This window comes from Bombina bombina, chromosome 1, assembly GCF_027579735.1.
Source record: "Bombina bombina isolate aBomBom1 chromosome 1, aBomBom1.pri, whole genome shotgun sequence".
Lineage (NCBI taxonomy): Eukaryota > Metazoa > Chordata > Amphibia > Anura > Bombinatoridae > Bombina > Bombina bombina.
The window spans coordinates 1347920088-1347945792 of NC_069499.1; the positions used below are offsets into that span (position 1 = coordinate 1347920088).

General features: G+C 41.4%; 1 protein-coding gene across 1 annotated transcript in view; it reads left to right on the top strand.

Moving 5' to 3' along the window:
• The first annotated feature begins 11997 nt into the window (after positions 1-11997).
• The window catches only part of LOC128642596 (junctional adhesion molecule A-like), a 59414-nt gene continuing 45706 nt past the window's right edge, over positions 11998-25705 (top strand). The window contains exon 1 of the mRNA XM_053695370.1: positions 11998-12173. Coding sequence (XP_053551345.1) covers positions 12089-12173 — 85 coding nt within the window. The 5' untranslated portion in view covers positions 11998-12088. The remainder of the gene's footprint in view (positions 12174-25705) is intronic.

Sequence of the window (25705 nt, forward strand, 5' to 3'; positions counted from 1 at the left end):
GACGTTCAGTCTTTTTGCCAGGCTTTAGTCAGAATCAAGCCTGTGTTTAAACCTGTTGCTCCAACATGGAGTTTGAATTTAGTTCTCAATGTTCTGCAAGGGGTTCCGTTTGAACCAATGCATTCCATGGATATTAAGACGTTATCCTGGAAAGTTTTGTTTTTAGTTTCTATCTCTTCTGCTCGAAGAGTTTCTGAGCTTTCTGCGTTACAATGTGATTCGCCTTATCTTATATTACATTCTGATAAGGTGGTTTTGCGTACTAAACCTGGATTCCTTCCTAAGGTTGTTTCAAACAAGAATATTAATCAGGAAGTTGTTATTCCTTCCTTGTGTCCTAATCCTCCGTCTAAGAAGGAACGTCTGTTACATAATTTGGACGTGGTTCAGGCCTTGAAGTTTTACTTACAAGCGATCAAGGACTTCCATCAAACATCTTCCCTATTTGTTGTTTATTCTGGAAAGCGTAGGGGTCAAAAAGCTCGGGCTACCTCTCTTTCTTTTTGGCTGAAAAGCATCATCCATTTGGCATACGAGACTGCTGGACAGCAGCCTCCCAAAAGAATTACAGCTCATTCTACTAGAGCGGTGGCTTCCACATGGGCTTTTAAAAATGATGCTTCTGTTGAACAGATTTGTAAGGCTGTAAGGTATGAAGGCTCCCTTCATACCTTTTCCAAATTTTCCAAATTTGATACTTTTGCTTCTTCGGAGGCTATTTTTGGGAGAAAAGTTCTTCAAGCAGCGGTGCCTTCTGTTTAGGTATCTGTCTTGTACCTCCCGTTCATCCGTGTCCTGTTGCTTTGGTATTGTATTCCACAAGTAAGGATGAATCCGTGGACTCGTCGTATCTAGTAGAAGTAAAGGAAATTTATGCTTACCTGATAAATTGATTTCTTCTACGATACAACGAGTCCATGGCCCTCCCTGTCATTTTAGACAGATTGTATTTTTATTATCAAAACTTCAGTCACCTCTGCACCTTTTAGCTTTTCTTTTCTCTTCCTATACCTTCGGTCGAATGACTGGGGGTGGAGAGAAGGGAGGAGCTATATATACAGCTCTGCTGTGGTGCTCTTTGCCATTTCCTGTTAGCAGGAGGATAATATCCCACAAGGAAGGATGAATCCGTGGACTCGTCGTATCGTAGAAGAAATCAATTTATCAGGTAAGCAGAAATTTCCTTTTTCTTCTTAAATGAAAAGAGTCCACAGCTGCATTCATTACTTTTGGGAAAACAATACCCAAGCTATAGAGGACACTGAATGCCAAGACGGGAGGGTACATTAGGCGGCCCATACTGAGGGCACCAAGCCTGAACCTCTACCCAATGAAAAATCCCGCTTTGTCCGAGGCCCAGAAAAAATTTCAAAGGAAAAGCCCCAGTGACACTGACTCGCAACTAGTCCAGAGCCAAACCAGAGACCGCAAAACAGACTCTACTGAGCCGACAGTCCACCAAGAGACACCGTCGCCCAACAAGCGGTCCCACACCACTCATCCCTCACGATGAAGGGAAACCCAGACGAAATCCCAAGGGGATAAGGCAAAGGAGGACCGAGAACACCGCAAAGGTCCCTGAACACAAGAAAAAACACCTCTGTAAGTGGGCCCCGATCACAGAGACCCGAATGGACCCAACAGGGAAAGAGACCATGCCTATAGCAAGTGAAACCCGGGATAATACCGGGCATGGAGACAGAAAGGACGTCTCCTCAACATCCCACAAGCATGGAATGCAACTAAAGAGGCAAAATCCTCCCAGTGCCTGTCCATAGAATACTAAAGGATTCAACCGTGAAAAGTGTGTAATAGCCCCTGGTGAAACCCCAAGCTTGAGAACACAGAGTCCATAGCAGGACAGCCCAGAGGAAGCTTGCAAGGATAAGAAGCAGAAAGACAGACCGCATAAAACAGCCCCTTGACAGAGGGCACAATCCAGGCAATCTAAGCCGCCGAACCTACTCATAGGTCCCCGCCGGACCTACTCACAGGTCCCTAAAAAAGGGGAACACGAGACCTCCATCGAAGCCCCCAAAGAAGGAGAATATGCCCTCAGAACACAAAGGAAGAGTAAACCCTCTCCTGTCAAAGGAGCAAGGGGAAAGGAAAATCCATCTCCTAGGATAAACTCAATAAGCTCACACATCCAGAAGAGACTGCAACCAATAGACCGCTCGGGCATCCTGATCTGTAGACCCACACCCAGCTGGACCAACCCAGCCACAGGGATCCAATACAAGGAACAGAAGAATCCCGAAACTGGTACAGGAACGAGCGTAAAGATGGTACAGCCATCTCCCCAGAGTACAAGTATAACTTGACTCTGAAAACAGACAAGGCCATAGACCTAAGGATCCATTCAAATAAGGCCCCACAGTCTGACTTGGAGCCAGCAAGACCCCAGGTGGAACCAATTCCACCCTCCACTTCCCAACCAGGAGAAGCCCTAAGAAAGGACTCCATCTCCATAGGAGGGAGAATATCCCCTAAAGAAAAAGGGGAAGAAGCCGGAAGATCAACAACTGTCCTCAAGGCCAAAAGCCACCGGCAAATTGGGAAGAAAAATCCCAAACACAAATGTCCTAGAAAGGACCCCCCTACAGGTAGCGTTGCCAAACAGAGGCACAGCCGACCCATTCCCTGTAGGACAGAGAATCCACAGGTAAACTGGCAAACTGACCAGGGGAATGCAACCTTAAAGCGCACCAGAAATTGGAATTCAATGCCAGCAGCTGGGTATAAACCCACAACCCTTGAGGCGCAAGCCATCTAACCCCTAGATGACATGGGTTACTCTGTTGTAAAGAGTAAGAAATACTCCTAAAACTAAGCCAACCCTGACCCGGTCAGGTAGACGGAGCAAGGAAATAGTCCAAGTTCCCACTACCATGGAACACCCCGACCAACCCTGAGATCTAAGATTCCAAAACAAATCAAGACTGGATCAGGAAGAAGGCCAAGCGAAGCCTTAGAAAGTGGAAGTCTCAGGGAGAAAAACAGGTCTGGGCGCCTAATAGTTCAGGAAACCATACCCTGGAACTAACCATCCCAACTGACCAAAAAGCCAGAAAAGGGAAATGGATACATATCCCGAGAATCCTGATAGTGAGGAGAACTTGAAAGTCCCGACCAAAGGAAGGAACCACTCCTAGCCAAATTCCAACGCTCCAAGGAGCAGGGCTAGAAGTCGTATGAAGGGACTTCTCAAAGCCTCAGGACAACTGAAGGGATACCTTGAGGTCCACAAAACCCTACTAGCAGGGCTAGTCTCCCCATCACCTCCACACAGGCAGAGGACACAGGGAAGTGAAAGGCACTAAACCTTCCCAGCTCCGGAGAACCCCAAGCTAATCAAAGTCCCCACAGAGATCAACCATCATCCGGAACGCTGATCCCTAAAAGGAGATCTAACTCACCCGGAGACATATAAGGAGACCCAAAGGCCTCATAACTCAGTCAGCCCATCACATCTAAGAGTTAAAGCTGTATCTAGATACACTAGAAACAGCTTACACATACACCCACAAGGTGCCGAGAGCTGCAATAGGCTTTAAAATGCAAAACCTTCCGCATGCTGGACAGCTATCCATACAAGCTGTAGGATCAAGTCCCACAGGACCATCCAGAGGCTTAAAGCTGAAGGCCAAACCACTCAAACAGTGGTGACTGGGCCTAAACCCACCAACCCTACTCCACATGGAGGAGGTACTCTAGGTTCTGATGAAATCAGATGTCAGAGTAATGCAGCGGAACACTGCCCCGCCCAGTCATCTAGGACTGGAGGGTATAAGGACAATACTTCCCGCCTCACAAACCCACCGGTTCTCGAATGCTTAGTGGAACTTGAAAAACAATGATAACCTGAGCATTCAGCGCTTCTACAGAACCAAGCAGAACAGCGCCACGTGTCTGAACAGCCGCAAGACCGAACGAACCCGACAGGACCAGCCTGTACTAGGGGTCCTAACCGGCAAGCTGCAAAAACTTTCCCTCATAGGGGAAAATGAAACAGACATTTTTAACCATAGGACTAACATGTCCAAACAACTTCCGCAGAAGTAACAAAGAGTATCAATCCCAGATGTTTCCCAAAGGAAACAAAAAACAAATAAAAGACATCCATCAGATACAAAATAAAATATAAGGCAACCCAAAGGTTAACATCCAAAAAAAGACATGGGCCTACTTGTAGGACCAGCCAAACGGACCCCACAAAAACTGGGAAAGAAATAAAGACAATAGGAGATTACCTCATCCCCATATGTCTAACGCGTTGTACCATTCAGACCATCAGACTGAAAATTCCCATATCTATGAACTATAGGGTCATTCAGTGACTCAAACAGATGTCTGAGCAATACGCAAAGGCGCGCAATCCGGTACCGAAAAGCATAGCACTCCATAAGAGAGCCCTCAGGATACTGCGGAGGCCCACCCAAGGCGGAATACTCGGGACAATACGAGCACATTCTCAAAGAAACGTCTGGACTATGCAGACGAGCAAGCGCCACTATTATCTGAAGGCGAAAACGTGCTGCAAGCTCTAGGAGGGGGACACCATCCCGCGTGGAGGAACTATAAACTGGGTTACCTGCTGTCAGGGTGCCAGGAATCAGACTGAGACGAGAAGTGCAAAAATAATCACACCTTTATTAATAGCAAAAAATAATAAAAAGTCCACAAGTCAAATAACAAGCCAGGAGTCAAAACCAGAGCTGGTAGTCAGACGAGCCGAGTCAGGAGCCAAAGCGAATAGTCAGACGAGCCGGAATCAGCAACAAGGAAAACAGTAGAGTCAGGAACAAGCTAGGGATCAGGAACCAGGAAGAACATCAGGCAGCCAGGTAATACACAGGAACTCTCACAAACAGGTCTGAGACAACGCAAAGGCAAAGCATACTGAACAGAGGCCCTTTAAATAATATGTAATGACATCACAATTCTGAGACTGCATCCTGTTTCACACGGATGATGCACACCAGACTGGCCATAAAAGGAAGTGCAGAAAATGAGCAGCATCCCCCACAATGCACCATAGTCAGGAAGAGAGGTGAGTAAAATGGCTGCCAGCAGCACATGGCAAACAAAACAGGGAAAAACCCTGACAGTACCCTCCCCGCAACGACCCCTCCCTGTGGGAGGACAAAAGGCTTATTGGGGAAACGGGTATGGAAGGCACGGAGGAGGGCGGGAGCATGAACATCAGAGGAGGGAACTTAAGAACGCTCCTCCGGACCGTAGCCCCTTCAGTGAACCAAATACTATAAACGGCCCCTGGACATACGAGAGTCAATAATGATGCTGACCTCATACTCCTCATGGTTGTCAACAAAGATAGGACGGGGACAAGGCAACACAGTGGTAAACCAATTACAAACCAATGGTTTCAAGAGGGAGACATGAAAAACATTGGAGATGCGCATAGCAGGAGGAAGGTCAAGAGCGTAGGCCACAGGATTAACCCGTCGGAGTATTCGAAAAGGACCAACATAATGGGGAGCCAATTTATTGGAAGGCACACGAAGGTTCAAGTTGCAGGAGGACAGCAAAACTCTCTCACCAACCTGGTAGGAAGGCGCGGGCAGATGCCTACGATCAGCCTGGAACTTTTGGCGCTGCATAGAACGATGAAGGCAATCCTGAATCTGCACCCATGTGGAACGGAGTTGCCGGAGATGCTCCTCCAAAGCCGGAATACCCTGAGACATGAATGAATCGGGCAACAAGGATGGTTGAAACCCACAATTCGCCATGAACGGGGATAACTTGAAGGAAGCATTAATAGCACTATTACGAGCAAACTCTGCCCAAGGTAACAGTTCAGACCAATTATTGTGGTGATCTGAGACATAGCAAAGGAGGAACTGTTCCAGAGCTTGATTAGTCCTTTCTGCAGCCCCATTGGATTGAGGGTGATATGCCGAGGAGAAGGAAAGCTGTATCCCCATATGAGCACTAAAGTAACGCCAAAATCTGGAGACAAACTGTCTACCCCGGTCCGACACTATCTCCTTGGGTAATCCATGTAAACGGAAGACCTCCCGAGCAAAAATTGAAGCAAGCTTCTGAGCGGTAGGCAGCTTAATCAAGGGAATGCAATTTTAGAAAAACGGTCAACCACCATAAGGATAACAGTATTGCCATTGGAAACAGGTAGCTCGACAATGAAGTCCATGGAAAAATGTGTCCAAGGACGCTCACCATTAGCAATAGGTTGAAGAAGACCCACAGGAAGACGTCAAAGAGTCTTATTCTGTGCACAAACTGAGCAGGAGGCAACATACGCAGCAACATCAGAACGAAGACCTGGCCACCGGAATTGTCGAGTGACAGACCAAATCATTTGGTTCTTGCCTGGGTGACCTGCGGCTTTAGGATAGTGGTAAGTGTGCAAAAGTTTAGTTTGAAGATTCTCAGGAACAAAACACTTACCACTAGGTTTCTCAGGTGGTGCATTGGTTTGTGCAGCCAGGATCTCCTCCCCCAAGGGAGAATTCAAATTAGTACGTATGGTAGCCAAAATATGGTCAGGAGGTATAACAGGAGTAGGTACAGACTCCTCCTTGGACAGAGGCAAAAATTGTTGAGAGAGGGCATCAGCCCTAACATTCTTACTACCAGGCAGGTAGGAGACCGAGACAAAAAAAGAGACCATCTGGCTTGTCGGGGCGACAAACGTTTTGCTTCAGATAGATAAGTTAAATTCTTGTGGTCAGTAAGAATGAGCACTGGCACGCTAGTACCCTTGAGAAGATGCCTCCATTCCTTAAGTGCCAAAATTATGGCCAGTAATTCCCTGTCGCCAATTTCATAATTGCACTCCGCTGGAGACAATTTCTTAGAGAAGAAACCACATGGATGCAAGGAACCATCAGGCGTAGGACGTTAAGACAAGAGGGCACCTACTCCAGTCTCAGATGCATCGACCTCAAGAACGAAAGGCAGGACAGGGTTAGGATGAGCCAGAACTGGAGCGGCAGCAAAGGCAGTATTAAGACTATCAAAGGCCTTAATGGCAGTAGGTGACCAATGGAGTGGATCATTCTCTTTACGGGTCATGTCTGTGAAAGGTTTGACCAAGGAAGAAAAGTTTTTAATAAACTTTCTATAGTAATTGGCGAACCCCAAAAAACGTTGAATAGACCGAAGACCAACTGGGCGAGGCCACTGCAGAACTGCAGATAACTTGTCAGGATCCATGGAGAACCCTGCAACGGAGATAACATAACCTAGGAAGGTTACTTGAGTCTGATGTAACTCGCATTTCTCTAGTTTACAATACAGGTCATTCTCATGTAGTCTCTGAAGAACCTGTGTAACATCAGAATGTTGAGCCTCAAGTGTGGGTGAGTGTATGAGGATGTCGTCTAAGTACACCACAACACACTGTTGCAACATATCTCATAGGATATCATTAATAAATTCCTGAAAAACAGCAGGAGCATTACATAGGCCAAAGGGCATTACAAGATACTCATAATGCCCACTCCTGGTGTTAAATGCTGTTTTCCATTTGTAGCCCTCCTTAATCCTAATGAGATTGTACGCTCCTCTCAAATCAAGTTTAGTAAAGACCATAGCTCCCTTGAGGCGGTCAAAGAGTTCCGTAATGAGCGGAATAGGGTAAGTATTCTTAATGGTAAGACGATTAAAACTCCTATAATTGATGCATGGTCTTAACTCGCCACCTTTTTTCTTCACAAAGAAGAAGCCAGCCCCTGCAGGAGAGCAGGATTTGCAGATGATCCCCAGCGACAGAGCATCGGCAACATACTCCTCCATAGCACAATTCTCTGCAACAGACAGAGGGTACACCTGGCCCGAGGAGGAATGGCTCCGGGTTGCAGGTCAATGGCACAATCGTAAGACTGGTGAGGAGGCAACGTACTGGCACGCACCTTGTCAAAAATGTCTAGGAACTCTCGGTACTCCTCTGGCAATTGAGATACCGAAAGAAGTGCACAAGACTTTAACTGGTTTCTGAAGACAAGTGGAAATACATTGCGGGGACCACGACAAAATTTCGGACCTGCGCCAGTCGAGACTGGGATTGTGCTTTTGGAGCCAGGGATAACCCAGAACAACCGGAAAATGCGGAGAGTTTATCACCTGGAACTGGAGGGTTTCAAAATGGAGAGCCCCAACAGCTATGGACAACGGAGCAGTTTCGTGAGTAACGAGTGCGGGCTGAAGGGGGCCTGCCATCAATTGCCTCAATAGCAAGTGGAACAGACCGAGGCAAAATAGGAATGGAGTGCTTTGATACAAAAGCATTGTCAATGAAATAGCCCGCAACAAGAGCCTGAGTGACTATGGAGGAGTCCACCCAGGAAAGGACAACCGTGACCAAAGGTTTCTCCTTAAGCGGTTCAGGGGACGAGGATAAACCACCCAAGGTCTGCCCCCGACAGGACCTTAGGTGTGAGCGTTTCCCGGCCGTGTAGGACAAGACTTCAAAAGGTGATCCTGTAACCCACAATAGAGGCAGAGCCCCTCCCTCCTCCTGCAGACCCCCTCCGCCGCAGAGAGACATGTGAATCCCAACTGCATCGGCTCAGCAGTACCTGGTGACTCGGGACCAGGAGGCGTGGGAGGAAAGGGAGGCATGGGTGGGAACGAACACGTAGGAGACAACGGAACAGGAGGCTTCCGCAAGCGCTCCTTGAAAGAGGGCCTCTCTCTGAGTCTGATGTCAATTAGGATAAAAAAAGACACCAATGCCTCGAGATCTTCTGGTAAATCTCTGGCAGCAACTTCATCTTCAATCGCATCAGAGAGCCCATGAAAGAAGGCAGCAACAAGGGCTTCATTGTTCCAACCTACCTCTGCGGCAAGCGTATGGAACTCAATAGCATACTGAGCAACAGATCTTGTACCTTGCTGAATGGACATGAGTCATTTAGCAGTAGTGGAGGAGCGAGCCGGAACATCAAATACCCTTTGAAAGGAGGCCACAAATTCAGGGTAATTTGAAATCACAGGTTTATTTGTCTCGCACAAGGGATTAGCCAGGCAAGAGCTGTGTCAGAGAGTAACGAGATGAGAAATCCCACCTTAGCTCTGTCAGAGGGAAACGTCTGAGGTAACATATCAAAGTAAATGCCCACCTGGTTCAAAAACCCTCTGCACTGAATAGGATCGCCTCCATATCGCTGAGGTAGAGGTGCAGAACCAGACATGCTCCTGGTAGGCATAGGTGCAGCAGCGGAAACAGGAGCAGCCATAACTTGCGAGACACTTTGGTCCAAATGTGCAGTGCAAGTCAGCAGGGTTAGCAGGGCTAGTGCAAATTGATTCAAGCAGTGATCCTGTACATCCATCCTGGAAATGATGGCAGGTAAAGGTGGATTATTAGCACCATCAGGATTCATGGCCTTTGTGTAATGTCAGGGTGCCAGGAATCAGACTGAGACGAGAAGTGCAAAAATAATCACACTTTTATTAATAGCAAAAAATAATAAAAAGTCCACAAGTCAAATAACAAGCCAGGAGTCAAAACCAGAGCTGGTAGTCAGACGAGCCGAGTCAGGAGCCAAAGGGAATAGTCAGACGGGCCGGAATCAGCAACAAGGAAAACAGCAGAGTCAGGAACAAGCCAGGGATCAGGAACCAGGAAGGATGTTAGGCAGCCAGGTAATACACAGGAACTCTCACAAACAGGTCTGAGACAACGCAAAGGCAAAGCATACTGAACAGAGGCCATTTAAATAATAAGTGATGACATCACAATTCTGAGACTGCATCCTGTCTCACACTGATGATGCACACCAGATTGGCCATAAAAGGAAGTGCAGGAAATGAGCAGCATCCCCACAATGCTTCATAGTCAGGAAGAGAGATGAGTAAAATGTCTGCCAGCAGCACATGGCAAACAAAACAGGGAAAAACCCTGACACCCGCATGTGTAGGAGGAAGAATCTGCAGGGAACTTGCTCCCTGGGAGACAGGACCCCCAAAGGCGGACGGCTCAGCCGATCGCTAATTCCCAGAGCCCGAGGAACCGGGCACTCTCATATGGCATATGGAACAAGGCTGATTGACAGGAGTAAACAATGCTTAACCGGATTCATCACCGGACACAGAATCTTAATCAGATATTATAATCGTCTCAGCGTCAGAATCCTCCGTAACTGAATCTGAAATGAGCACAGTCTCAGCATCAAAATCCCCCATAACTGTAAGAGGATATGTCAATATGGACTATAAACAGTAAAAAACAAAAACGACACATGACACCAACGATGGCTGGGGCACTCACCACCTCCTATGACCAGACCCCTGCGGACTAGAGTATCTTAGTCGCCACATGGTCGGGAATGCAAAAATGGGAAACAGAGCGTAACCACGCCAGACACAGGGTGAACCGTACAGTCCAAAAAGCGCGCCCAGCCAAAAAGCTGTGTCACTTCCAAAGGCCTCAAAGTTCGAATCCACAAGCCCATAAACCTCACACATAAGCAGGTTGAATCACATAAACATGATTATAAACCCCCCTGTCCAATAACCCCCCTTAAGAGATATTAACCCTTGATTGCAAGTTCTAACAGAGACTCACTGAGACCCTTATGTTATAAGTTAAACCCGCGAGGAGCTTTAGCCTCACGGGAAACATCATGTTACAGTACACTGAATAAAGTAAAATGAAAAGATCTTACCGGAATCAACGCCGTGGAACAGGAACACTGCCTTTCAAGTGTGAAGAATAGTAGCTTCGCCTCCGCCATACTCTTAAGAGAAGAAAGCAGGCAGCGGCGCAATGTTCGACAATGCTGATTGCTTGAGGAGCTGTTAATATGAGTCAGGATGGTTTCGCAGAAAGAAACTTCCTGCATCTCCGGACTCTAACTTTCATCCAAGCCCTCACTGAGAGACTGGCAGGACTACTTAAAACTCCTGTCCCATGTCGAAGAGTACTACCCTCCATAAGAAATAAAAAATAAAAATTAAAATTCTGACACGTCTATGCCAACCTCCTGAGACGAGAGACAAAGAATGACTGGGGGATCAGGGGAGTGGGAGGAGTATTTAAGCCTTTGGCTGGGGTGTCTTTGCCTCCTCCTGGTGGCCAGGTTCTTATTTCCCAAAAGTAATGCATGCAGCTGTGGACTCTTTCCATTTAAGAAGAAAATGTCTCATATTTTCGTTGCTATAGCACTTTTAAATGTACAGTAATCCCATTATAGTCATTCCTTTTAGTACATCCCACAAGTATATTCTGTGAGAGGTGGAGTCCTGCCTACCCTCTATGTGAACTTCCCCACTAATCTCTGAATATCCAATCTAGTGAACTATAGGTCCTTTTAACTATAAAGAACCTTACCTTATAAGCTTGTATGTGCAATACATCACTATAATCTTGAGTACGTGAAAAAAAGGTGACCTTATATATTAAGAGGAGAAATGTTTCAAAATGCTATTATCCTACAATAATAGATATTACAAGAGAGAAAATCCGATAACATGCTAAAAATAGCAATATCAGCATAAACATTCTCAGTCTTTTTCCTTTATGGTTCTTCCTTTCCAGAACTAGCACTTGCTATTCTCTTACTACTGATAGGGTTTCCACCTCAGCCATGTTTTCCTGAACACTTATGAGTTACACATGCTGCGGGGTGTGCAGGGAGGAACATGTATTATGTTTCTGGACAGCCCTATTCTTATTCCTCCCTGCACACCCTGTAGCATGTGTAACTTATAAGTGTCCTGGAAAACATGGCTGAGGTGGCAACCCTAACTACTGAGCGCTTTTCCTTTTCCGTATAAAAGTAAGTTCTGATCAAGCACTTTATATAAGTGATCCTTTTATTCTCCACGCTTTTTATTCCAGGCGTAATCCATATAACTGAAGTGAGAACTTTAAAAGAGCAGAAATGTTTGTTTGAATAAGTTCCCAGCTTTAACCGCTGACTCATTTTATGATATTATATGACACTGTAGAGACACCTTTATTTGTTTACCAGAAACCAGCCATAACAGGAATTGAAAAGTTAACTGAGTAGTGTCATACTTATCCCACAATCGAAGCTAATAGCAAAGCATTATACCCAGTTCTGGAGCCATAACAAGCAGCTGTTGCTATATAATGAAAATTATACTAAATATGGAGGTTGGAAACAAGAGGCTACGAGTTCTGCTGTGTCTGGGGATCCTGTACAGCCTTGGATTGGGTAAGTATTGGAAAGAATATATCCTTGCTAGGATTCTACGTGTTTAGTTTGCTGGTAACGGGTTCCAGGGTTTTTTAAGCCTAGGTCTTGGGAGTGTGTTACTGGGTTGTCCTGTATGTGTTCTTCTGGTACACAGGGCCTCAACATTCATTAAATTGGAGATGACACTGGTAATTGTGAGAACTAAAGTCACGGCTACACAGAGTTATGCTATTTTTTATTTAACCGAGTATTTGTCTTTAGTTTTTATGTACCTGAGTATTGTCTCGTATTGTTTTGGGACTATAGGCTGCTACTAGTTATGCCAGATCAATATTTAATAACTAGTTGCCCACTAGTACATTACCGAAAAGGAGCTTGCCGAATGGTGTGATATGCGCCTTCTGTATTATTGTTTGTGTTAATGAGAAGTTGTCTGAGCCTCATACTTCATTTGTGGGACTGAAGGGGGTAATTTATTTGATGACACCTTTATGATTATACTGGAAGGTGCAAACAGTTCTCTTGGGGGAGGAAGTAAGTGCTTTATGGGCTATTTTTCTACTGAAACGCCAGTTTCTTTGAGATTGCTTTGTACTGAGGGTTGTATTTATTTGGGACTGCGTAGTGTATACTATGATTCACTGTGATTATGGTTTCCCAAAAGCTCATTTATTTTAACACCCCCCCTCCCCAGGTTTAGAATTGGATCAGCCTTGATGTTCCTGGTTCCAGGCCAGGGATTGACACTTGATGGTAGACTTGGGCAAAGTGATTCTTTTTAATGTTTTGAATCATTTGGATCAGATCAGTCAAATGATTTAAATCACTGAATCAAAACCCGGTTAATTTCCTGCAAACCAGGCACAGTGACTAGTAAGTCTGACACACTCAGTACTGAATGTGTCAGCAGCTCTTTAGATTCCTAGAGGAGTTGTGTGCAGCAATTTCACTTAAGGATAAAAACAAAATCTCCCATTGTGCCACTAAATTTTCCCAGCAGCTATCTCACACAATGACCCCTCTACAATATCACAAAGTATGGGGACTTTTTACTGTGGAATTTTAAAAATAACGTGACCCAAATATTTCTCAAATTGCAAAAATAGGCCTGAGGGTTGTATTTATTTGGGACTGCGTAGTGTATACTATGATTCACTGTGATTATGGTTTCCCAAAAGCTCATTTATTTTAACCCCCCCCCCCTCCCCAGGTTTAGAATTGGATCAGCCTTGTTGTTCCTGGCCAGGGATTGACACTTGAAGGTAGACTTGGGCAAAGTGATTCTTTTTAGTGTTTCGAATCATTTGGATCAGATCAGTCAAATTATTTAAATCACTGAATCAAATCCTGGTTAATTTCCTGCAAACCAGGCACAGTCACTAGTAAGGGCTAGATTTATTAAAGCCCTACGGCTGCAAGTTCTCACAAGAACTTCCTCTCCGTAATTTATCAAGCAGCGGTCACCAGACCGCCGCTTCCCTAACCTCTTCGCCACCTCTAAGGTGACAAAATTCAATCTCCTCGGTCAAGTCAGACCGAGGAGATTGACAGCTCCTGCCCGCGCTTGATTGGCTGTGCACGGGCAGGGGGCGGGATTGCACGCGAGTGCAAAATTGCGCTCGTGTGCAATGGCGAATACCTGCGGGTAATTTCTCACCGCCACAGGCGAGCTGAGGCGTACAGGGGCGCGTATACGCGCCCCTGTCCACCTCAGCTTTAATAAATCTAGCCCTAAGTCTGACACACTCAGTACTGAATGTGTCAGCAGCTCTTTAGATTCAGAGGAGTTGTGTGCAGCAACAGATCTTTGAATCACACACTTTAATAGGGATTCACTGTTGTGAAGAGAAACAAACACTCAAACTATGCATAATTATTTTTTATGTATTTCAGTCACAACTGTTTCCCTATTAAACTATGTGATTATAATATACATTTCAGATAAATATATTAATCTGTTTAATACTTTTCAAAATATATCTAACATGAAATGTTTGATATTTAAACTGTGTGAATGTATTAGATTGCACAATACACTATCATAGACAAATGTGCTTTTTAATTCCCTGCCTAACTCTTTTTCCAGCACTTAAAGATCCCTCCATTTAGTCTGATTCCCTCCTGTCCTAATGGGTCTCTGCTTTACAGACAACTCTGCAAGTCCCAGGTAAAAGCACAAGCTATTACTGAGTCCGAGTCACACAGCACTGAGCAGCTCAGGATTAGTATAGACTGCTGTGTGTGCTGTGTGTCAAATATAATTTTCAGTAAAAATCCAATAAAAACAGATATCCATTTAACATTAAAACAGGTTAAAAATAACTATAAAATCCAAAGAAGTAATTTTCCAGCCTCCAGTAAAATTTAAAAGACCTTTATTGTTTCCTTGCAGGGTCCATCATACTTGATTCTTAATAACATGGTTCTTAAGACACGATTAACCCTTTAAGGACACAGCTTTCAGTTTGCTCAATTGTTTTATGATGGAAAAATTCCGTCATATGTCCTTAAGAGGTTAAGAACCAAGTTATGGTTTGAAACGTTGTTTGTATGATGGACCCTGCAAGGAAACAATAAAGGTCTTTTAAATTTTACTGGAGGCTGGAAAATTACTTCTTTGGATTTTACATTGGGGTTTGGCTAACCCTTTCCTGTGCCCCAGGACATCAGAAAAGGTGCTGTCTTTCACCATTATATTCATAAAAATAACTATACACATTACTTTATTAAAAACTTTCTTCACTTCACTAAACCCAAAATCTTTCTTTCATGATTCAGATAGAGAATACAAATTTAAACAACATTACAATTTGCTTCTATTATTTATTTTGCTTCATTTTTTAGATATCCTTAGTTGAAGAAAAAGCAATGCACATGGTGAGCCAATCACACGAGGCTTCTATGCGCAGCAACCAATCAGCAGCTACTGAGCATATCTAGATATGCTTTTCAGCAAAGAATATCAAGAGAATAAAACAAATTAGATAATATAAGTAAATTAGAAAGATGTTTAAAATTGCATTCTCTTTCTAAACCATGAAAAAAAATGTGGGTTTCATGGCCCTTTAAGACTATTAAAGGCTGTATCATACATATATGCTAATAAGAAATGTTTTAATGAATACAACAAGCATTTTTGTTATAAATGTCACTCAAATGTAAAATAAAATTTCCAGCATTTCTCTAAGCGTTAAAAACAAAAATTCCCCATTGTGCCACAAAATTTTCAACACATCTATCTCACACAATGACCTCTCTAGGATATCTCAAAGTACAGGGACTTTTTACTTTGGAATTTTACAAATATTGGGCCCCAAATATCCCTCAAATTGCAAACATAGGCACTTTCCAGCAATTTCACTTAGGGTTAAAAACAAAATCTCCCATTGTGCCACTACATTTTCCCAGCAGTTCTCTCACACAATGACCCCTCTACAATATCACAAAGTATGGGAACTTTTTCTGTGGAATTTTAAAAATAACGGGCCCCAAATATCTCTCAAATTGCTAAAATAGGCCCTTTTTAAAAATTTAAATTAGGGATAAAAACAAAATCTCCTATTGTGCCACTACATTTTCTACAGCAGCTCTCTCACACAATGACCCCTCTACAATATTACGAAGTATGGGGACTTTTTACTGTGGAATTTTAAAAATATTGGGCCCTATATATCCCTCTAATTACAAAAATGGGCACTTTCCAGCAATTTCACTTAGGGATAAAAACAAAATCTACCATTGTGCCACAAAATTTTCACCACAGCTATCTCAATGACCCCTCTACAATATCACAAAGTATGCAGTCGTTTTTACTGTGGAATTTTAAAAATATTGGGCCCCAAATGTCCCTCAAATTGCAAAAATAGGCACTTCCCAGCAATTTCACTTAGGGATAAAAACAAAATCTCCCATTGTGCCACTAAATATTCACAGCAGCTGTCTTACACAAGGACCCTTCTATCATATCACAAAGTGTGGAGACTTTTTACTTTGGAAATTTAAAAATATTGGGCCCAAAATATCGCTCTAATTTCAAAAATAGGCACTTTCCAACATTTTCACTTTGAGATAAAAACAAAATCTCCAATTGTGCCACAAAATTTTCACCACAGCTATCTCACACAATGACCCCTCTATGATATCACAAGCTATGGAGACATTTTACTGTGGAATTTTAAAAATATTGGGACCCAAATGACCCTCAAATTGCAAAAATAGGCACTTTCCAGCAATTTCACTTAGGGATAAAAACAAACTCTCCCATTGTGCCACTAAATTTTCACCACAGCTATCTCACACTATGACCCCTCTACAATATCACAATGTTTGGAGAGTTTTTACTCTCGAATTATAAAAATATTCAGCCCCAAATGTCCCTTAAATTGCAAAAAATAGGCACTTTCCAAAAATTTCAATTAGGGATAAAAACAAAATCTCCTATTGTACCACTAAATTTTCACCGCAGCCATCTCACACAATGACCCCTCTATGATATTACAAAGTATGGGGACTTTTTACTGTGGAATTTTAAAAATGTTGAGCCCCAAATGTCCCTCAAATTGCAAAAATATGTACTTTCCAACATTTTCACTTTGGGATAAAGACAAAATCTCCCATTGTGCCACTAAATTTTCACCACAGCTATCTCACACAATGACCCCTCTATGATATCACAAACTATGGAGACTTTTTACTGTGGAATTTTAAAAATATTGGGACCCAAATGACCCTCAAATTGCAAAAATAGGCACTTTCCAGCAATTTCACTTAGGAATAAAAACAAAATCTACCTTTGTGCCACTAAATTTTCCCAGCAGCTATCTCACACAATGACCCCTCTACAATATCACAAAGTATGGGGACTTTTTACTGTGGAATTTTAAAACTAACGGGCCCCAAATGTCCCTCAAATTGCAAAAATAGGCACTTTTCAGCAATTTCACTTAGGGATAAAAACAAACTCTCCCATTGTGCCACTAAATTTTCACCACAGCTATCTCACACTATGACCCCTCTACGATATCACAACGTTTGGAGAGTTTTTACTCTGGAATTATAAAAATATTCAGCCCCAAATGTCCCTTAAATTGCAAAAAATAGGCACTTTCCAAAAATTTAAATTAGGGATGAAAACAAAATCTCCTATTGTACCACTAAATTTTCACCGCAGCCATCTCACACAATGACCCCTTTACGATATTACAAAGTATGGGGACTTTTTACCGTGGAATTTTAAAAATATTGAGTCCCAAATGTCCCTCAAATTGCAAAAATATGTACTTTCCAACATTTTCACTTTGGGATAAAGACAAAATCTCCCATTGTGCCACTAACTTTTCACCACAGCTATCTCACACAATGACCCCTCTATGATATCACAAACTATGGAGACTTTTTACTGTGGAATTTTAAAAATATTGGGACCCAAATGACCCTCAAATTGCAAAAATAGGCACTTTCCAGCAATTTCACTTAGGAATAAAAACAAAATCTACGATTGTGCCACTAAATTTTCCCAGCAGCTATCTCACACAATGACCCCTCTACAATATCACAAAGTATGGGGACTTTTTACTGTGGAATTTTAAAAATATTGGGCCCCAAATGTCCCTGACATTGGAAAAATAGGCACTTTTCAGCAATTTCACTTAGGGATAAAATCAAAATCTACCATTGTGCCACTAAAATTTCACCACAGCTATCTCACACAATGACCCCTCTATGATATCATAAATTATGAGTGCTTTTTACCGTGGATTTTTTAAAATATTGGGCCCCAAATGTCACTCAAATTGCAAAAATAGGCACTTTTCAGCAATTTCACTTAGGGATAAAAACAAAATCTCCCATTGGTGAGACTGCATTTCTGGTTATCTGCTGCCCCCTAGTGGATTGGAACTGGTGTGACAGCCAAACGAATTGACTGTTTAAAACATATGCAAAACAAAGTAAGCCAATAAGAGATGTTCAGCTCCGGAGGGCCTATCACAGACAGCACTGTGGGGCGTATCCAAATGGTTCACTAATGATTAGAATAAAAAGGGTTGGGGTGTTTTACATGATATAACCTCATGCAAGAGGATAGAAGGGGTTTTTGCTTGCTAAAAGTTTGACTGATAACCTTGCTGGCCTTTTTGGAAACACAGTCTCTATAAGCAAATATTGGGCTAACTTCTTTAATTATATTGCAATACCTTTCTTCATATGAGGTGAATCTGGATCTATCTGAAAAAGCTGAAACATTTAAATTGGCTTATGTAGCAAAGTATGGCAGTGACTATAATTTAATATTTTAAAGCAAATACATTTATTGTTGCTACAGTTAGATTGCAGCTGGTATTTAAAGAGCATATTTTTGTATTCTAAGTTTATATCCATAGTCCTGTGTAGTTTAGAGCTAGTCACATTAATGCTAAATAATCTTATTTGCTAGATAAAGGTCTTTTGTATTTTATATCTCTAAGCCAGGTTTATTATTGTGGAATCTCATATAAATTGGTTATGGTATTTAAATCTCTGATAGTGGTAAATTAAGCAGAGTAAGTTTGTAATCCAGTTTGTGCATTGAATTAGAGTTATTGGCTAATTTTAGACAATTCTGGTATTTTATTGTGATATTTTTATGTGATTCATTGTAAGGTCCATTTTAGAGATATATTTTTTATTTACTTTGTAAAGAATATTATAACAGCATAAGTGTGTATAGTTGATTCATAATCTACTCTAGTTTCTATATAAATATATTTCAATGTGCTTATAAATGTAACTAATCTCAAGAATTTAGGAATAACTATTAATTTCAATTAATTTCATTGGAGGTTATTTTTAAGAATAATAATAATAAATAAATTGTATTATAGCCCTGGTATATACTGACACAATATTTTTAAAATTCCACAGTAAAAAGTCCCCATACTTTGTTATATGATAGAAGGGTCATTGTTTGAGATAGTTGCGGTGAATATTTAGTTGCACAATGGGAGATTTTGTTTTTATCCCTAAGTGAAATTGCTTGAAAGTGCCTATTTTTCCAATTAGAGGGATATTTGGGGCCCGTTATTTTTAACATTTCATAGTAAAAAGTCTCCAAACTTTGTGATATCGTAGAGGGGTCATTGTGCGAGATAGCTGTGCTGACAATTTAGTGGCACAATGGGAGATTTTGTTTTTATCCCTAAGTGAAATTGCTGAAAAGTGCCTATTTTTGCAATTAGAGGACATTTGGGGCCCAATATTTTTAAAATTCCACAGTAAAAAGTCTCCAAACTTTGTGATATCGTAGAGGGGGTCATTGTGTGAGATAGCTGTGGTGAAAATGTAGTGGCACAATGTGAGATTTTGTTTCTATCCCTAAGTGAATTTGCTGGAAAGTGCCTATTTTTGCAATTTGAGGGACATTTGGGGCCCAATATTTTTAAAATTCCACAGTAAAAAGCCTCCAAACTTTGTGATATCGTAGAGGGGTCATTGTGTGAGATAACTGCAGTGAACATTTAGTGGCACAATGGGAAATTTTGTTTTTAACACTTAGAGAAGTGCTGGAAAATTACTATTTTTTAAAATTTGAGTGCCATAACAAAAATGCTTGTTGTATTCATTAAAATATTTCTTATTAGCATATATGTATGGTACAGCCTTTAATAGTCTTAAAAAAGTGCTAACAAATAAGTGTATGATAGCTTGATTACTGATTTATAACTGTCTGATAGCTCCAAAACAGTGTCTGATAGCTTGACTTGAATTTGTCAACTGTCTAATAGCTTGACTCCAGTTACTTAGAGAGAACTTTTGATTTATTTTTTTATTAGTTATCCTAACTCCCCACTTGGAGTGTAATTTCTACATCTGGCTATGTTTAAACTTTTCAAAGTCTTAGGTGGTGAGCCTAAGACAGTGCCCCCCTCCCATAATAGATGTTTACTTTATATATTTTTTTTCTCTTTAAAAGAAAATTGCAATTTTTGTTAGATTTTACATCTCATCCAGTGATCAGAGCTGATTCTGCTCAACCAAATGAGTGCTTCACTCACATTTCAATTTGTACTTTGTTTCTCATTTGTTAAACACAAGTTACTGCAACACAGTGTCTGAGCGATTTCGGCCTCATTGCCTTTCTTCCACCTACATCTAGCCCTTTTCCTTATTCCACCACAACATGGCAAGTGTCATTGTCGTCTCTTAAAAAAACATTCTCAGTTTTGTCAAATCAGCTGCTTCTTGTGGTTTCCATTGGACAGTGCCATCGCTCCTGCGCCTCCCCCTGGGGAGGCCTTGCCTATTTTTAGTATAGGTAATGATACCACCACAGTCAAAATAAGCTATTTAAAAATCTGATTTACAGGTAAATGAGCTATTTGTAAACAATTTAGTACACTCTGGCCTAGATTTAGAGTTTGACGTTAGCCGTGAAAACCAGCGTTAGAGGCTCCTAACGCTGGTTTTAGGCTACCGCCGGTATTTGGAGTCACTCAAAATAGGGTCTAACACTCACTTTCCAGCCGCGACTTTTCCATACCGCAGATCCCCTTACGTAAATTGCGTATCCTATCTTTTCAATGGGATTTTTCTAACTCCTTTATTTAGAGTCGTTTCTGAAGTGAGCGTTAGACATCTAACGACAAAACTCCAGCCGCAGGAAAAAAGTCAGTAGTTAAGAGCTTTCTGGGCTAACGCCGGTTTATAAAGCTCTTAACTACTGTACTCTAAAGTACACTAACACCCATAAACTACCTATGTACCCCTAAACCGAGGTCCCCCCACATCGCCGACACTCAAAAAAAATTTTTAACCCCTAATCTGCCGACCGCCACCTACGTTATCCTTATGTTATCCTGCTGCCCCTAACACCGCCGACCCCTGTATTATATTTATTAACCCCTAATCTGCCCCCCTCAACGTCGCCTCCACCTGCCTACACTTATTAACCCCTAATCTGCCGACCGGACCTGAGCGCTACTATAATAAAGTTATTAACCCCTAATCCGCCTCACTAACCCTATCATAAATAGTATTAACCCCTAATCTGCCCTCCCTAACATCGCCGACACCTAACTTCACTTATTAACCCCTAATCTGCCGACCGAATCTCGCCGCTATTCTAATAAATGTATTAACCCCTAAAGCTAAGTCTAACCCTAATACTAACACCCCCCTAAGTTAAATATAATTTAAATCTAACGAAATTAATTAACTCTTATTAAATAAATTATTCCAATTTAAAGCTAAATACTTACCTGTAAAATAAATCCTAATATAGCTACAATATAAATTATAATTATATTATAGCTATTTTAGGATTTATATGTATTTTACAGGTAACTTTGTATTTATTTTAACCAGGTACAATAGCTATTAAATAGTTAAGAACTATTTAATAGCTAAAATAGTTAAAATAATTACAAATTTACCTGTAAAAGAAATCCTAACCTAAGTTACAAATAAACCTAACACTAGACTATCAATAAATTAATTAAATAAACTACCTACAATTACCTACAATTAACCTAACACTACACTATCAATAAATTAATTAAATAAACTACCTACAATTACCTACAATTAACCTAACACTACACTATCAATAAATTAATTAAATACAATTGCTACAAATAAATACAATTAAATAAACTAGCTAAAGTACAAAAAATAAAAAAGAACTAAGTTACAAAAAATAAAAAAATATTTACAAACATAAGAAAAATATTACAACAATTTTAAACTAATTACACCTACTCTAAGCCCCCTAATAAAATAACAAAGCCCCCCAAAATAAAAAAATGCCCTACCCTTTTCTAAATTACTAAAGTTCAAAGCTCTTTTACCTTACCAGACCTGAACAGGGCCCTTTGCGGGGCATGCCCCAAGAAATTCAGCTCTTTTGCCTGTAAAAAAAAACATACAATACCCCCCCCAACATTACAACCCACCACCCACATACCCCTAATCTAACCCAAACCCCCCTTAAATAAACCTAACTGTTCCGATCAGCCAATCAGATTGAGCTCGCATTCTATTGGCTGTTCCGATCAGCCAATAGAATGCAAGCTCAATCTGATTGGCTGATTGGATCAGCCAATCGGATTGAACTTGATTCTGATTGGCTGATTCCATCAGCCAATCAGTATATTCCTACCTTAATTCAGATTGGCTGATAGAATCCTATCAGCCAATCGGAATTCGAGGGACGCCATCTTGGATGACGTCATTTAAAGGAACCGTCATACGTCGTTCAGTCGTCGGCCAGGATGGATGTTCCGCGGTGGAGGTCTTCAGGATGCTGCCGCTTCGCTCCGGATGGATGCCGCTTGGATGAAGACTTCAATCGGATGGAAGACCTCTTCTGGCCCGCTTGGATGAAGACTTCAGCCGGATCATGGACCTCTTCAGCCCCCCGCTTGGGCTTGGATCAGGACATCGGAGGAGCTCTTCTGGACCGATCGGTGAACCTGGTATGGTGAAGACAAGGTAGGATGATCTTCAGGGGCTTAGTGTTAGGTTTATTTAAGGGGGGTTTGGGTTAGATTAGGGGTATGTGGGTGGTGGGTTGTAATGTTGGGGGGGGGTATTGTATGTTTTTTTTTTACAGGCAAAAGTGCTGAATTTCTTGGGGCATGCCCCGCAAAGGGCCCTGTTCAGGGCTGGTAAGGTAAAAGAGCTTTGAACTTTAGTAATTTAGAATAGGGTAGGGCATTTTTTTATTTTGGGGGGCTTTGTTATTTTATTAGGGGGCTTAGAGTAGGTGTAATTAGTTTAAAATTGTTGTAATATTTTTCTTATGTTTGTAAATATTTTTTTATTTTTTGTAACTTAGTTCTTTTTTATTTTTTGTACTTTAGCTAGTTTATTTAATTGTATTTATTTGTAGCAATTGTATTTAATTAATTTATTGATAGTGTAGTGTTAGGTTTATTTGTAGGTTAGGATTTCTTTTACAGGTAAATTTGTAATTATTTTAACTATTTTAGCTATTAAATAGTTCTTAACTATTTAATAGCTATTGTACCTGGTTAAAATAAATACAAAGTTACCTGTAAAATAAATATAAATCCTAAAATAGCTATAATATAATTATAATTTATATTGTAGCTATATTAGGATTTATTTTACAGGTAAGTATTTAGCTTTAAATTGGAATAATTTATTTAATAAGAGTTAATTAATTTCATTAGATTTAAATTATATTTAACTTAGGGGGGTGTTAGTATTAGGGTTAGACTTAGCTCTAGGGGTTAATACATTTATTAGAATAGCGGCGAGATTCGGTCGGCAGATTAGGGGTTAATAATTGAAGTTAGGTGTCGGCGATGTTAGGGAGGGCAGATTAGGGGTTAATACTATTTATGATAGGGTTAGTGAGGCGGATTAGGGGTTAATAACTTTATTATAGTAGCGCTCAGGTCCGGTCGGCAGATTAGGGGTTAATAAGTGTAGGCAGGTGGAGGCGACGTTGTGGGGGGGCAGATTAGGGGTTAATAAATATAATATAGGGGTCGGCGGTGTTAGGGGCAGCAGATTAGGGGTACATAGGGATAATGTAAGTAGCGGCGGTTTACGGAGCGGCAGATTAGGGGTTAATAATAATATGCAGGGGTCAGCGATAGAGGGGGCGGCAGATTAGGGGTTAATAAGTGTAAGGTTAGGGGTGTTTAGACTCGGGGTACATGTTAGAGTGTTAAGTGCAGACGTAGGAAGGGTTACCGCATAGCAAACAATGGGGCGTTAGGAGCTGAACGCGGCTTTTTTGCAGGTGTTTGTTTTTTTTTCAGCTCAAACAGCCCCATTGTTTCCTATGGGGGAATCGTGCACGAGCACGTTTTTGAGTATGGCCGCGTCCGTAAGCAACTCTGGTATCGAGAGTTGAAGCTGCGTTAAAAATGCTCTACGCTCCTTTTTTGGAGCCTAACGCAGCCTTTATGTGGACTCTCGATACCAGAGTTATTTTTATGGTGCGGCCAGAAAAAAGCCGGCGTTAGTTTTTCGGGTCGTTACCGACAAAACTCCAAATCTAGGCCTCTGTCAGGTAAACTGGATCATTGGAAAGTTTATTTTATTAACACTACTTCCTTTTTTTAATATACTACTTCTCTGGTTTCATACTCTCAACATTTTAAATCTGTATTTAGATAATGCACTCTAAGGGGCATATATCTGGCAAGTCTAAAGACCGCTGCTCCATAACCTGTACGCCTGCTCTGAGGCGGCGGACAGACATCACCAAAAATTGACACCCCCTGGCCGCAAATCTGCAGGGGGCGGTATTGCACCAGCAGTTCACAAGAACAGCTGGTGCAATGATAAATGCCAAGAGTGTATGCTGTCGGCATTTATCGATGTGCAGCGGACATGATCCACAATATTGGATCATGTCTGCTTGCATCATGATAAATAGGCCCCATATACTGTCTTTTCATGACAGCTATATCTTTTCTATTAAAGAATAATTTTTTAGCCTTATACACTTGAACAGTGCTTGGTATCTTAAAGGGACAATAAACACCTCAATATTTTTGTATAAAATATTTAGTTATGTGTAATGAAATACCTTTACAATATACTTTCATTACTTATTTTGCCCCCTTTTCGAGTAATTTAGCTCTAAAAATGGATTCTCAGAATTCGAAATGAACTCTGCTACATATCTGTCCCTAATTGGCTTTAATCAGTAACTTCTAAACAATGCATTTTATATTAACATTGACTGTGGCCAGCTTTGTTGTCTGTCTGCAGACTCAAGCCTTCTCCAAATAAGGCAAAAAAAAACGATTGCAGCAAACAAAATGTGTTCTTTCAAAAATGTTTAAACTTTGCTGATATGTTGTTCTATAGCAGCACAATAGAAATGCCTTGTGTTTACTGGCAATTGAAATTGGGCATATACGTCACTATAACTAAAGGTATCTATTAACTTTCGTCTGGCTGCCATCTTCCCAATAGACCAACAATCTCCTCTATGCTGTGCCTGGTAACTACCATGCACAGCCCACAGAGTTGCAAATACATGGTGGCAAAACATGCTTAGGTGATTGCTGTACTGTGTCCGTACCTGTGCAGGTAGCATTTTTGCAGACCATGTGGTGTGCTGCATTGATGACCTACCCAGGCTGAGCTATTACTTTCTGACCCAAGAGCACGGGACATAAGGAGTGTGGAGTGACTTGTGGAGGGGGCTTTATACAGATCAGTCTTTACCTGGCATGGTAATCTTGGTCAACAAAAAAAGTGACCATAAGAAAACAAAGGAATAGTGAAACTAGGATGGCCAGATCTACTGAACATCTCCAGTAAAGTCATTTGTTTAATTCTCTTCATAACGCAGGCCCAAAGCAGCTTTCAGACCATTGTTATATATAGAAAAGTTTGCAGCCTGGTGTTATTATGAAGCAGCCAAACGTGTTCCGTGTAATACTTTGCAATTTAACATTTTCTGTGTATATGTATAGATGTATATGCCAATCAGCAGCTATATCCCAGTAGTTCATTGCTGCTCCTGAGCCTACCTAGATATGCTTTTCAACAAAGGGTATCAAGAGAACCAAGCAAATGCTATAATA